General features: G+C 23.7%; 3 protein-coding genes across 12 annotated transcripts in view; 2 read left to right on the forward strand and 1 right to left on the reverse strand.

Moving 5' to 3' along the window:
- The window catches only part of LOC127283992 (putative ankyrin repeat protein RF_0381), a 316,254-nt gene that overhangs the window by 100,548 nt on the left and 199,697 nt on the right, over nucleotides 1-16,009 (forward strand). The window lies entirely within an intron of this gene.
- Nucleotides 374-8,481, reverse strand: LOC127283989 (metacaspase-2-like). 2 transcript variants are annotated; one of them, XM_051309219.1, is made up of 3 exons: nucleotides 8,036-8,480; nucleotides 2,857-5,970; nucleotides 374-589 (listed from the first exon to the last, which is right to left on the reverse strand). In XM_051309219.1, the coding sequence occupies exons 2-3, from the start codon at nucleotides 5,903-5,905 to the stop codon at nucleotides 567-569; spliced, it is 3,072 nt and encodes a 1,023-aa protein (XP_051165176.1). In that variant the 5' UTR covers nucleotides 5,906-5,970; nucleotides 8,036-8,480; the 3' UTR covers nucleotides 374-566. The 2 variants fall into 2 exon arrangements, with proteins under 2 accessions (XP_051165176.1, XP_051165175.1); XM_051309218.1 differs by having other exon boundaries at nucleotides 374-5,970; nucleotides 8,036-8,481.
- On the forward strand, nucleotides 9,709-15,961 carry LOC127283999 (methionine-R-sulfoxide reductase B1). 3 transcript variants are annotated; one of them, XM_051309246.1, is made up of 5 exons: nucleotides 9,733-9,885; nucleotides 10,254-10,402; nucleotides 10,658-10,757; nucleotides 11,559-11,731; nucleotides 15,086-15,961. In XM_051309246.1, the coding sequence occupies exons 3-5, from the start codon at nucleotides 10,672-10,674 to the stop codon at nucleotides 15,271-15,273; spliced, it is 447 nt and encodes a 148-aa protein (XP_051165203.1). In that variant the 5' UTR covers nucleotides 9,733-9,885; nucleotides 10,254-10,402; nucleotides 10,658-10,671; the 3' UTR covers nucleotides 15,274-15,961. The 3 variants fall into 3 exon arrangements, with proteins under 3 accessions (XP_051165201.1, XP_051165202.1, XP_051165203.1); XM_051309244.1 differs by lacking the exon at nucleotides 10,254-10,402 and having other exon boundaries at nucleotides 9,709-9,885; XM_051309245.1 differs by lacking the exon at nucleotides 10,254-10,402 and having other exon boundaries at nucleotides 9,711-9,885; nucleotides 15,122-15,961.

Consider the following 16,009-nt stretch of genomic DNA (forward strand, 5'->3'; position numbering starts at 1 on the left):
ATTTTTTTCCAGTGTAAATTTTATAATGTAACTTCAAAAAATATTCTTTTCAAATCAATTCATTTTATTCCGATGTTGCATTTTAATTCTTTTAAATCCTGTTATTCGGAATAACAAACCAGAATTCAAAAGTATATTAAAATTTAGCTTCGGAACGACATGGATTGATTGGGAAAGAATATTTTAGTGATTAAAATTAAGATTCGAATAAAAACCAATTGGCTTGGAAAAAAATTTCAAAATGATTTGAAACAGTTCCTATTTATTAAAAATTATTGAGCATCAATATACAAAAATTTCGTCAGGAATTCCATAAATCTTTTATTTATTGATGTTAGAAAATGAGATTTAATGATTAAATATATACAATATGAAAATTTTTAACGATTAAACTTTATTAAAATTAATAACAACAAGTCAGTTTCTTTTTAACAGTCCATTGTACATTCGAGTTTTACAATTTTTTTTTTTTTTAAATAATAATTAACCTGACGTATGACTCATCATCATCACTCGACGATGTACACAGTGTTTTACAATATACTCGTTCAGAACAACGCTTCTCGTCATGTAAGAGTAGTGTCCGCACCTGTGACATTAGTATATACATATATAATATTAATTTCACTTTAATGGATTCTTCATTATGAAGAACATTTATGAAAAATAATATTCTATAAACTATTTTTCTTCTTTTCTTTCTTTCTTTCTTTTTTTTTTTTTTTTTTTTGTTTCGTAGCAAGCCAGCACATTTCCAATCAAATAACATATGTAAAACATCACACACAGTCTGATTTCATGGCATCGCAGTAGAGATGTGCAAAAAGCTCAAAAAAAAAAAATTTGAGTCAATCTTAAATTTTCTCTCAGCTAAAAAAAAAAAAAAAATTGTGAACAATTTTAAGTTCTCGAGTGAATTCAAGAATATGAAAATTTTAAGAATTTAATTTTTTGAGTTTAAAAAATTTACTGTAGTTTTTAAATCAATTCTAAAATCAGGAATAATTCAAGTACAAAATTAAAATTTGAAAAGAATTTAATTTTTTGAAATTATCAACTTGATTGACGAATCCAAAAAGTTCAAGTACTAGAAATTATTTAGGAATCCAAAATTATTCGTGTATTCGAAATCGTTTGAGAATTTTAAACCATTTGAGAGTTTAAAAATATTAAAAAAAATAAGTAAAAAAAACTATTCGAGAACTTAAATAAATTTTTTTTGGAACTCAAAATCATTTGAGAATTGAAAACCATTTGAGTATTCGAAAATATTCAAAAACTTGTAACTATTCAAGAAATTTAAATTATTTAATCACTCAGAATTATTGAGGAACTTGAAACTATTTGTGAATTCAGAAACATTCAAAAATTTGAAATTATTATTTAAGAAAAAAAAAATATTCGAGAATTCAAAAATTTTAGGTACTGATAATTATCCGAAAATTCAAAATTATTTAATTCCAAATTCAAAACATTCAAGAAATTCGAAAAATTTGAGTACTGAATCATTCAAAAACATCAAACTATTCCAAAATTAAAAATTATTCGTGCATTCAAAAATATTCAAGAAATTGAAACTATTCGAAAATTGAAATAAATTATTTCTATACGCAAAATTATTTGAGAATTTAAAAATAATTCGAAAACATTCAAAAATATGCAACAACTCGAGAACTTGAATTTATTCAAGAACTTAAAACTTTTCGAAAACTCAAAAACATTCAAGAACTTGAAATTATTCAATTTAGATCTCAAAAAAATTTCAAGATATTGAAACTAATTGAAAATTAGAAATTTTTTAATCACTAGAATCATTTAAGAACCTGAAAGTATTGAGTAAATAAATTAAGAATCATTTGAAAACTTAAAAAATATTAAAGAATTCCAAAAAAATTCAAGAACTTTTAATTATTCGATAATTCAGAAACTTATACTCATTCGACAATTTGAAATTATTCAATTCAGATCTAAAAAAATTCAAAAAAACTATTCAAAAATTCGAAATTTTTTAATTACTCGAATCAATTAAGGACTTGAAAGTTTCAAGAACCTGAAATTATTCAAAAATTCGAAAAATTTGGAATTTACGAATCATTAAAAAACTCAATAAATATTAAAAATAAAAAAATATTCGTGTACTCACGAATAAAAATCAAAAATAATTTTGTTTTCAAAATTTGAAACTATTCAAAAACTTGAAATAATTCAATTCAGATCTCAAAGAAAAATTCAATAAATTTGAAACTATTCGAAAATTTGTAATTACTCGAATCATTTAAGAACTTGAAAGTATTCAAAAACTTGAAACAATTCAAGAATTCAAAAACATTCAAGATCTCGAATTTATTTTATAGAATTCTAAAATTCTGATTACTCATAATAATCATTGAAAAATCATTGTACTCGCAGTGATTTTGAAAAATTGAAATTATTCAAAAATTCAAAAATATTCAAAAACTTGAAATTATTCGAGAATTCAAAAAATATACTCATAATCGAGAACTTAAAAATATATAAGAATTGATAAATATTCGAATATTTGAAATTGTTGAAAACCTGAAAATTATTATTCAAATACTCAAAATCATTCGAAAATTCGAAAAATGTTGCACTATTGAAACACACAGACACACATACGAAATGATTGAATCGAATTTTTTGAGATTTTTGCACATGCTTACATCGTAGTAATCGCGATTAATAGCACAAAGAAAAATGCGAGCAATAAAAAGAAATGAGCTTTCATCTGATTAGTAACATAACAAACATATTTTACAGTTAGTAACAATAATTCAGCGTTACACACATTACTAATAGTAGTAGTAGTAGTAGTAGCCTCTTTACACTGTTTCTCACCTTCGCTCGACGACGTTGCATTCCTTGATAAATTAAAAACATTTCTCGAACATTCTGGCATTTCATCTTTCAATAAATTAGATTCACCAATTTTATTATCATCATCATCATTATTGACTTGTTTATTTTTTGATTCTTCACTCCTCTCACTTATCGATGAATTCTTAATAATTTGATTATCGTTATTAATTTCTTTGGTATTTACAAAATTTGTCAATTTTTCACGTAAACACGTTATTTCATTGCCAATTTCATCAATTTCATCGCTCGTTAAATTATCAACTAAATTTTTTGTCTCTCTTTTTGAAACTATTGGGATTTCATTGGAATTTTCCAATTGCACATCATTTAATTTTGTTGAATCGACCAAATTCTCAAGTTCCTGACAAAGTTGTCGATATATTGAAATTTCATGCTCTGTAAATGGTCCCAGATCTTTTCTTGATTTTTCCTCAATTGTCTGATTTTGGGAATTTTTTACTTGAATTTCTAAAGGATTTTCCATTTTTTCGACGATAATTGTTTCCATTTGTTTCAGAGTATTTTGAATTTTATCACAAGATTGATTGTCAATTTCACTTTTTTCACAATTTTTTTCACTGAATTTGATTTCCGGATAGGATTTTTTTACTGTACCTTGATTTTTATTTTGATTGTCAATTTTTTCTAGAATTGAATTTTTTTCAATTTGTTTAGGTGTTTTGAAATTTTTTTCATGTTTTTCATCAATAACTGAATCATCATTTAATTTTACCTTTTGAATTTCGATTTTTTTCAAATCATTAATTTTATTTTCTGTTTTCTCTGTTGGAGAATTTAAATTTTCCTCATTCCAAAGTGGTGAAATTCCTCTTGACTTGATTTGTTGCACCTCTTCCGATTGATTGCCATTAATGTCGAGATTTACATTATCAAAATTCCATTCAATTTCCTCATTATCTGATTTATTGATGAGACTATAGAGATTCGCCGATAGAGAGCGAACGGCACGTTTTTTACGTGTGACAAAATTCGATGGTTTCTTATCGACATCTTTTTTGTCTTTACGTAAATTTCTAAAAGCAAGATCATCCATTACAATATCGGGTTCACAGCGGGAATTTGCTATAATTTTCGTTGGTTTTGTATGAAGATAATCACTTTCCGTTGATCCGGTTATTGGTCCAAGAGGAATGCCAAAAGGTGGTTGTGGTTCAATGACTTTTAATGAATTATTTGCATGATGTAAATTTCGAAAAACAACATCGTCAAATTTAATATCTGGCTCTTTGTTGCGTTGTTTTTGTTTTGATTCCATGTAATGAATATTTCGTCGCGATGCAATTGGCGATGTTATAAGATAACTTATATTTGACAACATCACGTGACCATCGGATGTGGGACGATTCGATGATTTTAATCTTCTAAATGCCATGTCATCTTTGACAATATTTGGTTCGAATTTCGATGTTTTTTTCTCTAAATAATGATTTTCCATTTTTTTATTACTGTATTCTTCCATATCTCGTTTCTCAGCTCTTTCTAAAAGATCCTCGTCACCCAATTGTAAACTATTGTAAATTGCCTCCAATTCACAGAGTGCTTCTTCCAAATTTTTTGAACTTCTTTTACTATCAGAATTATTTTCTCTTGGTGATGATAATTTTTCCCTATTTTCATTAATTTGATATTTATTTTGTTTTTGCGAAATATTTGTAAAATTTTCTAAATTTGATTGACAATTCACTGAATTAAATTCTCGTGGTGAATAATAATTATTTTCTGGTAATATTTTTCGAAAACTCTCGGAAGCAGATGATCTTGTTCTTAAATCCGATCGATATGAACTATCGGATTTTTGTGATGGTGAACGTATTCTTGAATAAATTCCCATATTGTCGTATTGATTATTTTCTCTATAATCATTATTGGAATATTCTTGAAAATTTAGTGAATTTTCTTTATTCATTGGATTTTCTCTAGAATTTCCTCTATAATTTAAATAAGAACTTTCTTTATAATTTATTGGACTTTCTCTATAATTTATTGGCTTTTCTCTAGAATTTATTGAATTTTCTCTATAATTTATTGGACTTTCTCTATAATTATTTGGAGGATTTTGAATTTTTGAACTTTTATAATGACTATCAAGGGAAGACGCATGAGATTGTTGAATTTCATTGGGAAAATTTAATTGAAAATATAAATTCTCTTGAGATTTTGATTTCTTATTGTTTACATCACAGCTATTAGAAATGACTGGAAAAATTTGTTGTGTTTGTCGACGACGTGAATTTTTTTCTCTTTCATAATTATTTTTTCTATCAAAATCAGAAAAATATTGAAATGTTTGTTTAACGAGGGGATTTTTATTTTCTTGAATTTTCAATTGATAATCAATTATTGATGTTGATTGTTCATTTTTTTTTACATTCTCCTCACGACATAAACTTTTCATAAGACGTTCAGCTCTTGCATTTCTTCGTCGTCTTAAACAAACATCTGATTTATAACCATTATTTTGTTGTTTTGATTCATTTGAACTATCATCGGTACTGCTATTTGTGCAAAGTTTATCTCTTTTAGCTTCGACTCTTGCTTTTATTTTATCTTTACGAACTTTTTTTGTTGAACCATCTAGTGAACCATCACTACTACGTGAATAAAGAAATTCTTGTGGTACTGTTAATGATTCGACAATTGGAAATATAAATGGATTTATTTCCAATGATTTACCACTTTTATATTGAAAATCAAAATCTTTTTTTGTTTGTAATGATGAACAAATGGCACGACGTGAAGATTTATTTTTTAATATATTTTTGGATTTTTTTCGTCTAATAACTGGTGTATTATGATTACTTGATGCATCGCCACTTGATGATGCATCACCACCATCACGGTGGGATAATCTTTTCAAAAAACCACCAATTGTCCATCGTTTTCCTTTTCTTTTTTCAATAGTTGAAGAATCGACGTCTTGTTGTTGTTGTTGTTGCTGTCGAAGTGTTGGTGGAAGAAGACTATCTGTTTTTTGAATTGTTTTTCCTTTACTTTTCCACTTTTCCATTGAAATGGATTATCTAAATTTTTACTTGATTTTCGTCATTTGCGATTTTTTTCTCAACTAGGAATCTGGAAAAAAAAATTGTTAAGTTTGTTAGTTTCTGTTTCTTTTGAAAATAAAATTTATGTGTGCAGATTTAATTGCAATTTCTTTTTTTTATTCGGTGTGTGATGAATTATACGATTAGTCATGGTGTTAAATTCTTGTATTTTGCTGTAAGCAACACGGGCTTGAAAAATGCACGCAATGCGTGCTTAATATGGATTATTAGATACATGCGATAAGGAAAAGATTATAAAAATTGCAACTTTTAAATACCATTATTGTCTCAGCGTTTAAGAGACAAAGAGATATTTATATTTTCGATTAAATTTAATTATTATTATTATTTTTATTATTATTATTTTATAAATTTGAATAAAACTATAATTTTGCTACTTATTTAAATAATTAATTAAATTATAAAATTTAATTTAATATTAAATTTAAGCAGATAATTTAGAAGGTGAATCACATTAACTTATAGAAATAAAAAAATTTTATGGATCAATAAAATAGAAATTTTATTGCCCTAATTTTCAAAAATAATTTATTGCTCTTTTCGAATACGGTTTTTTTTTAATGTTAATTTTGTTTAATAGTAAAAATAGATTTTCAAATATAAATTGCTTGAAAATTACAAATAGCAGTTGTAAATTAAAAAATTTTTACTAATGCGAATTTTAAAAGACGACAAATTGGAAAAATTTGACAAAGAATTATATTTATAATGCCAAAGATAAGAAAGCGTTTCATCAAAGAATAAAAGCTATCGTAAAATTTAAAATGACATCAGACATAACTAATAGAGTGAGAAATATTTCGGAAATGATGCCATAGATAATATATTTATAAAGCTATTAATAAATGTAGAGTTGCGATTTTTATTTTAAAAAATATAACTAATAAAATTTTTCATTATTCAGTCTTAATTAAAATAATGCAATCAATTATTTAATATTAAGTAATATTTAATTTATTTTATGTACTATTTAATTTTTGCAATTAATTTTAAATAGCTTTTTTATTTTAATTTTTTTTTAATTTTTTATTATTATTTTTATTATTTACTTTTGTTGATTTTTAATTGAGTCTTCTTTTTTCAATACATTGTGTATATATGAAATAAAAGCAATTTTATAATAATAATAAAACTAAAAATAAAAAATTCTTTCCTAGCGTGGAATTAATTTTTTTTATAGTACTCCAATTAACAAGTGATTGTTTCGTTAGATACTTGATCCTCTGTTAGTTTGAATTCAAGGTTGAAGAATACAAAGCGGAGTTATGTTTTCTTTATATATATATTCTGAAATGCAAGTTTAACACAAAAATCTTTTCATAACAAATTAAAGTTCAACAAAATAAACGAGATTTTAACGACTTTAATTATCACTAGAGTGACCTAGATATTTATTTTTATTTTTTAAAACAAATTCAATTTTTTGTTATTCAAAAAATAATATATCAATAAAAAAATAATAAAAATATATTTAAATATTTTTACAAATAATAAATTTTTTTTTGCCTATTATAACATTTAACTTTTTATTTTTCTGATATATTTTATTAATAATCTAATAATTATTTAATATTCACAAAAAATATTTAAAAACCAATTTTAATATGAATTAATTAATATTTGTTAAACCGAAAATTGATTAATTTTATTATTACCAAAAATACCTCAAAAAGAATCTCTATTTAAAATATTTTTTTTTTTTAAAGTGCGGTTAAAAAATTCTAAATTAAAAGCAACTTTAAAAAAATAGTTCTAGATTTATTCATAGAAAAACAAAATAGAAAGCTTAAAAAAATCTAAATATAAAAATCTCTAAAAATCAGAATCCACCAAAGATATTCGTATTCAAATTTAGAGCTTACAAGATTAAAAGGAATGCTGAGAATTTCTAAAAGCTCCGAAATATATTATATATTGAAAAATTGAGGTTATGTTACAAAAAAAAGGGAAAACATATTTTATTCTATTAGCAAAATTTTTAGTTGCAATTATTAATCGATACCTTCATGTTTTTATTATAAAAATCGTAAAATATTTTACAAACAATAAAATTCAAAACAAAAGAAACTTACCATTTTTTATTTTAAAAAAATAGTTGTCAATTTTTTCCCAGTGAAATAAATATCCATTTTTCAATAAATAAAAAAAAAAAAATGTAAGGCACACTAACGTTTTTGTCTTGTAAAAATAGATTTGTTTACAGAAGATTTCAAGTTTTTTTTAAGACTTCCCGTGGCATTGAAGGAAACGCACTATATGTCGCGATTATTTTGTTTCCTTGTTATAAAAAATATTATAAAAATACAACAATTTCGTTTCTTTTTTGTGAATAAAAGGAAAGATACATTATATATTTTCGAATATGTTCTACACTATTTCAATATACAAAGTAGTTTTCATTTTTTTTTTTTTTTTTGTTCCTAATAATTAATGCAAACGATTTTTTCTCTCGACTCCAGTCTAAAGACTAAAGCAACCAGCGGCTATTGTCAGTCACATTCGGACATTCGGTGAATGTGAGCAGACTTTTCTGGAGGGAGAAATGACATGATGACGATACTCCGTATACGCCATTTTGATATTTCCAGGTCGCTGAATGGCCGTGACAAAGAAAAAAAAAATACAAAACTTTATAATAATAACAAAAAAAAAACCGTAAATCTGTCTCTTAACCAATGACAAGAATCGGGTTAAATGTAAATGAAAAAAATAATTGTCTGAAATTTAACAGTTTATGTTAAATTTAACATAAAAAATTTTTGGAAGGTGTTTTTTGTCTGCGATGTCAGGGCCACGTGACGTGTTACCGCGCGTTTTGAGGGAAAGGGTTATGTATATTAATTTTATGCGCGTGTTTATATACGTATATGTTTTCACTTTAATGTGGAGGATGTTTAAATCAAGATTGACGTCATAAAGTGAAAATGAATATCGAAGGTGGTCATCATCGTGAAATGAAAATACTTTTTAAACTTAAAAGGGCCACAACGCTCAAAATATCGGTTCTCTGCGATGTTGTTCTTGTCAACGCGCATAAAGGTTGATTATTTTTTTTTTACAAGGTCTTTCTATTTATATTTTAAACATTCATATTTTCATATCTGAATTATATTCAGGACGTCATATATGGGCGCATAGAAAATTTGCATTTACCCATATATATATTAAATAGAAAATTTCCTATTATTGAGGTTATGATTGTAGAAATTGCAAAATTTGCCAAATATTTAGAGAATTTTTTTCTACAAAATTAGATTTAAATCTTAATGTTAACAATTAATATTTGTATTAACATTATTTTACTGAATTATTTATATAATAATTATATAATATTATAAAAAATAAATTATTATTGTTAGTATTATTATTATTATTAATATTATTAATAATTATTAATAATTGATAGTAATAATAATAATTCGGTGAAAAACAATTTATTTAATGAAAAACTATTTAAAATTTTTTTTTTAATTAGTATCGAAAATTAAAAGAATTTAAATATACCCGCGCTGTTTAAACCAATTAGGCGAAATTAAAGCGTGCCGCTTATTGGTTTACTACACCCCTGATTTTGAAATTTTTGTTTTGGGACCAGAGGCCATTAAAGCAAAAGAAAGAAAAAAAGAAAGAAAGAAATTTTTGTTTTCGAAATTTTATTATTTCAAATAAACGCGCGCTATTTTCGACCAATAGGATAGGATTATTTGCTTGCATAATTGCAATTTGTCCTAGCAGTATGAACAACACATAAGAAAAGTGAAGTGTCTTGTTTCGAGGTTAGGGTGTCAATCGTTGAAACGTCAAAAAAAAAGGGGAATGGTCTCTATTTTTCCTATTTTTTCGAGAAATGTGCTTAAATATCGAATCTCAAATACTTCAAATCTATTAATTCGAATTCCAGCGGGTGTGATTTGTCAAAAAGGTAAGTGAATCTTACATAATAATTCAATAAATAGAATGTAAACAAAAACTTGTCAATATTTCAACAATCGACATTTTGAAGGAAAGGGTATTTAACAAATTTATTAAATTGACAAAAGTTGATGTTTATCAATTGTTTATTTTATTTGTATTAAGAATAAAAAATATTTTGTTTAAATTAAATTTCAAAGTAACAATTCATGAAAATGTTTTTTTTTTTTTTGTTATTCCTCGTTCTCGAATTGTTTCATGATTAAAAATGTTAAAATATAAATTTTATAAAATATTAATTGATTGGAAAAAAAATCGCAAAAAAGCATAACAAACTTAATAAAAATAACCGTTGTAATGAATGGCAAATTATTTCAGCGATTTCTGGTTTTCCAGTGACTTTACCGATAGAGGATGAGAGGAATATAAATTTTTTTTAATATTTTAGAAAAATTGATTCTCATATTTCGTTAATTATTATTAAAACATCGAATCATAGAATTTGCATTATTTCAACAACAAAAAAAGTAAGAAAATAAATTCTTTGTGTCATTACATCACGTATCAATAATTGTCCTTGAAATATTAGGTTGTAGGTGGATCGTATTCGAAAATTAGATCAGTTCGTGCTAAACAGTCCAGCTGTAAACTTGCAGTATTATAAGATTTTGCTTATTGAATATTTTATCAATTTAATGCTTCTTTATAAATATTCCAATTAGAATATAGGTTATTATTATTTTTTACATTAATTTTCAATTACATTCTATATATATATATAGAAACACTAAGGAAAATGACGACTGAAATCGATAAAGAAGAATTAAGAAAACGATTGACACCATTACAATGGCACGTGACACAAGAAAAAGGCACAGAAAGGTATATTTTTTTTTTGAAATTTTAATAAAAATCGTAATTTTAATTATGGAAATTGAGGTTAGATTTTTATTTCGTTTTATTTTTAGTACATTTTGTATTTTATCGTTTTTTTTTTATAAATATATATTTCAATATTATAACAATAATTTCAAAATAAATAACAATTGTAATGAGAAATAAAATCTTACAGATTATATTTTTATATTAAAATTGAAATTATAAACTAACATTAAATAAGATAAATATATTAAGTAATTTTCGTGAATATTTAAAATTTACCTATTTTGAAAATAATTTTTACTACATTTGATTTTCAAGAAATTACAAAATAGTATAATTCTATTAATAGTTTTCTAAGAGACATTATGTTACAAAATATTTTCTTATCGTTGGACTTGGGCCAATAAGAAAATTATTCTTGAAGCATTTTTCAATTTTATGATAATTTATTCTAAAAAGGAAGATTTTCATTTTATTCTTTAGCGCATTGCGGTTAAAAGAAGAAAATTTTTTATTAATATTAGATTTTTTGTTTTGCTTGGAAATTTGTTTTCTTTTGTTTTTTTTTTTTTTTTTTTTTTTGGTATTTTCAGAACATTTGTTGGTAAACCTCGAAAAGGTTTTCGGTGACATCGCAACTAAAAATAACTAATTCAAGTGCATCTCCATCCTCACTTGTGTGGATCAGGGCCAAGTTATTTAAAAAAAAAGAAAAGATTTTGCATAGCAAAAATTTTTTTAGCTTTTTTTTAAATTTCTTTTCTTTAAATTAAAATTTATAATAATATTTTTTTATTATAGACCGTTCACCGGATGTTACAATAAAGTCTATGACAAGGGTACCTACACTTGTGTGGTGTGTGATCAAGAATTATTTTCTTCCGAAACAAAATATGACAGCGGATGTGGTTGGCCTGCTTTTAATGAAGTTTTAGATCAGGGGAGAGTTAAATTGACTAAAGATACTTCACATGGTATGTTTTAATTTTTTTTCATTTAAAGAAAAAAAATACATATATACTTTAAACACTAGTTAGAATAAATTGCGAAGTAAATTTATACTGATGGATTTTTAGTTTCGTGAATTTTTATATGTTTATAAAATCATATTTTTATATTATGATAAAAAAAACTATATATTTCGATTTCTAGATTTTAGTAAATAAAAACTAGTGGAAAATTTTCTCTATCTTTTCTTTTAGGGTTTTTTTTTTAAATTTAAAAAAAAAGTTGAGAGAACTTCTTTTAAAAAATTCAAAGAAAGAATTATTTAACAATTTTTGTAAGTAATTATCGAGGTGAATTTTTTAAAAAGAATTTTTTTCGAATTGTTTTTTTTTTTTGTTCTTTTTAGAAATTTTTACTTTTAAATTTCAATTTTTTAAATCTAGTTTAATATTTTCAAATGAAAAAGTTTTTTCTATAAATAAATATGTAAATAAAATGGTCGTTCATTGAATGTTTTTTCGATTTTAACTAAAAATTCATCAGTGATGTATAATTTTTTTTTTGTAAAATTGTCGCAGCTTTTTATTTTATATTTACGTGATTTAACGTTTATCATTGGAATGTTCATTATTTGTAGTTGTATAAGATTTTTATATTTTAGTTATCGTTTAATTTGTAAATGTCATAATTATTATTTTCTAAAACAAATAATATGCAGGTATAGCTTTTTTAGATTTAGAAAAAATCGTCTCGTTTTTTAGTTGTTTTTTTATTTTTAACATAGTTTAGATTTTTATACACCTGCTTATTATGTAGAAGCGCCCATTCCGTCCTAGAAAAAAAAAGAATTTCCAATTTTCATTTTACCTTTAGTATTTCTTCGGCCGTCAATGAAAACAATTTTTAATTACAAAAACATATTTTTTTATTCCAATAATTGAACAGACAATTTCTTTTATTGTTTTTTTTTTCAATGCTTTCAGTAAATCTGTTTGTTTCTATTTGATTTTTTATTTCATTTTTAGCTTTTTTACTATCAATTTATTATTTTAATTTTAGCTATTTATTAACAGTTGTTTTTTATTATTACTTTTTACTCTGAAAAATATATTTTTTTAATTTGCCGCTAAATATAAAATTTAAATAATCACCGCTTATGCTAAAGCTTTTGTTTTTATTTTTGTAATAGTTGAGAATATTTGAAAAAAAAAATTAGTTATTTTATAGGCATGTTTTATGCTTTGAAAAATAATAATTCAGTTAAAAATTGCTATAATTATTATTATTGAATTGTGGCTCGAAGAATGCAGATCATATTATCCAATATTTCCAAAAATACATCTTTATCCCGCATGTCGGAGCTTAGAGTGTGATTGTGATAGACTTACATCATTTCTTTTTTTTTTAAATGTTAAACTAAAAAAAAAAAAAAAAAAACGGCGCTGTACATTTAAAAATAAAACCTTTCTGTATACATATATGTGTATAGAAAAAATAACACACATTTAACATGCCTCGCTATATCTTATATCGAAAGCAATTGTTAATTTATTATAATTATTATATTCTTCGTTCATCAAACTTGATACTGAGATTGATCTCAATAAAATGAATCTTGTCCTTTTAAGTTCACGCTTTTATTCTCTCACTATAATTGTGACACGCCTCTTATTATGTGTGTCACGATTATTTTTAAAAGCAATTTGTCCATTAATTAGAAAATGATTCTACGTCTTTATTTTTTGTTTCGGTTTAGTATTTTTTTTCGCACATGATGTTACAAAATTTAATATTTGTAAATGTTAAATTTTTAATTTAAAAATCATAATAATAATAATAATAATAATAATAATATAATTATTATTATGATTATTAAAAAATTAAATTATTTTCTAATTACAAATTAATAATTCGCTAAAGAATAATTATAATTATTTTTAAGTTTGTAATAAAACAATATTATTTATTTTTAATTTCGATCTTCTTTTTTTTTTAATAATCGCTTTAAAACTTTTTAATTGCATCAGTACTTTTTTATTTTGCTGATATATTAATTTTTTAATTTTCTTTTTTTTTTAATGACTATTTTTTAATTTTAATGTTTTTATTTGCGTGTAATTTCTAAACTTTTATAGTTGACTAAAATGTTTTAAACGCTTTCAATGTTTGAATTTTCTGTACAATTTATTGGTGAAAAAAAAGAAATATGATAAATATTAACATTTTTGAAAATTATTGATTAATTATGTTATTATTTGACAAAAGTTACATAATTGCAACAAATATATTATTAATTTATATTTAATTTTTTTAATATTTCGGATTTTAATTATTAAAAGAAATAATTTTTTACTCTCAAAAATTGATGGATAAAAAGTACAAGATTTTTTTATTGATTGAAAAATATTTATTATTGCATATAATTCAATGATTTCTTTTTATTTTTGTATGAGAAAAATTTTATGTAATTTATTTTTCATGAAAAAAAAATGTACGATATTTGTAGAATTAGATCAAGATTTTGAGGATGTATTTTTTTTTTTTTTTTGGTCTTATTTGGAAAAAAAAATTTATTTTCATTAATAAGCTTTTTAGTTTTTAGCCATTTTTTGTGAAGGAAAATTTTCACATATATTACTACTGGAAAATTGTACTTTTTTCTGTAAAAACTGATTTTTCAAAAATCTAGAATTAATAACGTCGATGTTAAAATTAAATGATAGAAGCAAGAATATTGGAAATTTAGAAAAATAAAGTGATTTGAAAATCAAACTGCAAATAATGCTTGAGACCATTTTTTTTGTATGATGCACGTAATTATTTTACAATTATTGTAATTTTTATCAAAAATTTGAATATTTAGAATGATCGGAAATAATTGAGTATTTTTTAAAAAAATAGCTTTTATAGTAATTATTTTTCAAAAACAATTTCTTTAGTGCACTTTTGAAAATCACATTTATATATTTGTTCGTTTACAATTTTTTAATGCATTTATTTGTTTCTAATAATTATTGAAAAAATTAAATTAAAATGATTTACAGAATAATTAAAAATAAAATAAATTTTTTTTTTGAATGATAAAAACAAAAATTTTAATTCAAAAAATTCGATTAGAATTTTTGTATCCTTTTTTTTTTTAAAAAAAAAGAAAATAAGCATGTGCTGCTTTTACCAATATTCGTGTCTTTTATCAAAATATAAATATTGAAGAGAAAGAGAAAAAAAAATAATAATGCAGCAGTCGATTAAAAAAGTAGCGAAAAAAAAGAGATGTTTGTCTCTGAATAATCACACTCTATTATTATTTCCTTTGTCCTCCTGCTCCAACACTACTACCATCACACTTGAACTCCGAAAATGCAAAATCCGACTCTCAGTCGGCGGAAATCTACTACTGCTGATCGCAAATCCAGATATGGTGCGGACTGAAGTCAATTGCTCGAAATGTGGATCACATCTTGGACATGTTTTCAATGATGGACCAAAACCAACGAGGAAACGATTTTGCATCAATTCCGCTTCCATTCATTTCCATGCGGCTGGCGAAGAAAAAAGAAACTCGTGAAAGAAAAAAAAAAAAAATCTCTAACAAACTTTTCGGCTCAAAGAACAAAAATCACTGTTTACTTTGATGATCGTATTTAAAAGGAAATTTCAATTTACAACGATCATTGTGACCAATAAAAAAAAAAAGAATTATGAAAGTAAGACAAACTTCTCAGCAAAATTTCTTTACATCTTTGAAAAATTAGAATTACCTAACTTTTACAAAAATTAAATTAAATTATGCTATTACAAATTAAATTATGTGTTAATTAAAATTTACTTTTAATATTCTAAAATGCATAATAATTAAGAATTAATAAATTATTTTACATTTAAGATTTCTAATTAGATTTGCTAATCTGAATAACGATTTTTGATCTTTTTTCCAACTAATATTTATGTAATTACTTTTTTTTTTAATATTTAACGAAAGAGATTTTTGTCTTCATTTAGAATTTAAAGTGCACAATAAACTTCCATTTATTGTGTTTTTATAAAATAGAAAAATTATATATTAAACTCGCGAAAATGGAAGATTATGTATAATATAAAAAAAAAAAAAAATGTATGAAAATTTTATATATAGAGACAAAAAAAAGTGGATATTGTTATTTTTTTCCAATCACTCAGAGGCCATGATTTGTAAATAAATCATTGTAACTATTATTAAAAGAATTTAATATAAATAGAGGTTTCAACTTCAAAAAGTGTTTCAAATTTTTCGACCTTTCATTTCTGAAAAAAATCCTCTTTAT

Source organism: Leptopilina boulardi, unplaced genomic scaffold (genome assembly GCF_019393585.1).
Source record: "Leptopilina boulardi isolate dan_hultmark-lab unplaced genomic scaffold, ZJU_Lbou_2.1 LbouV2_316, whole genome shotgun sequence".
Lineage (NCBI taxonomy): Eukaryota > Metazoa > Arthropoda > Insecta > Hymenoptera > Figitidae > Leptopilina > Leptopilina boulardi.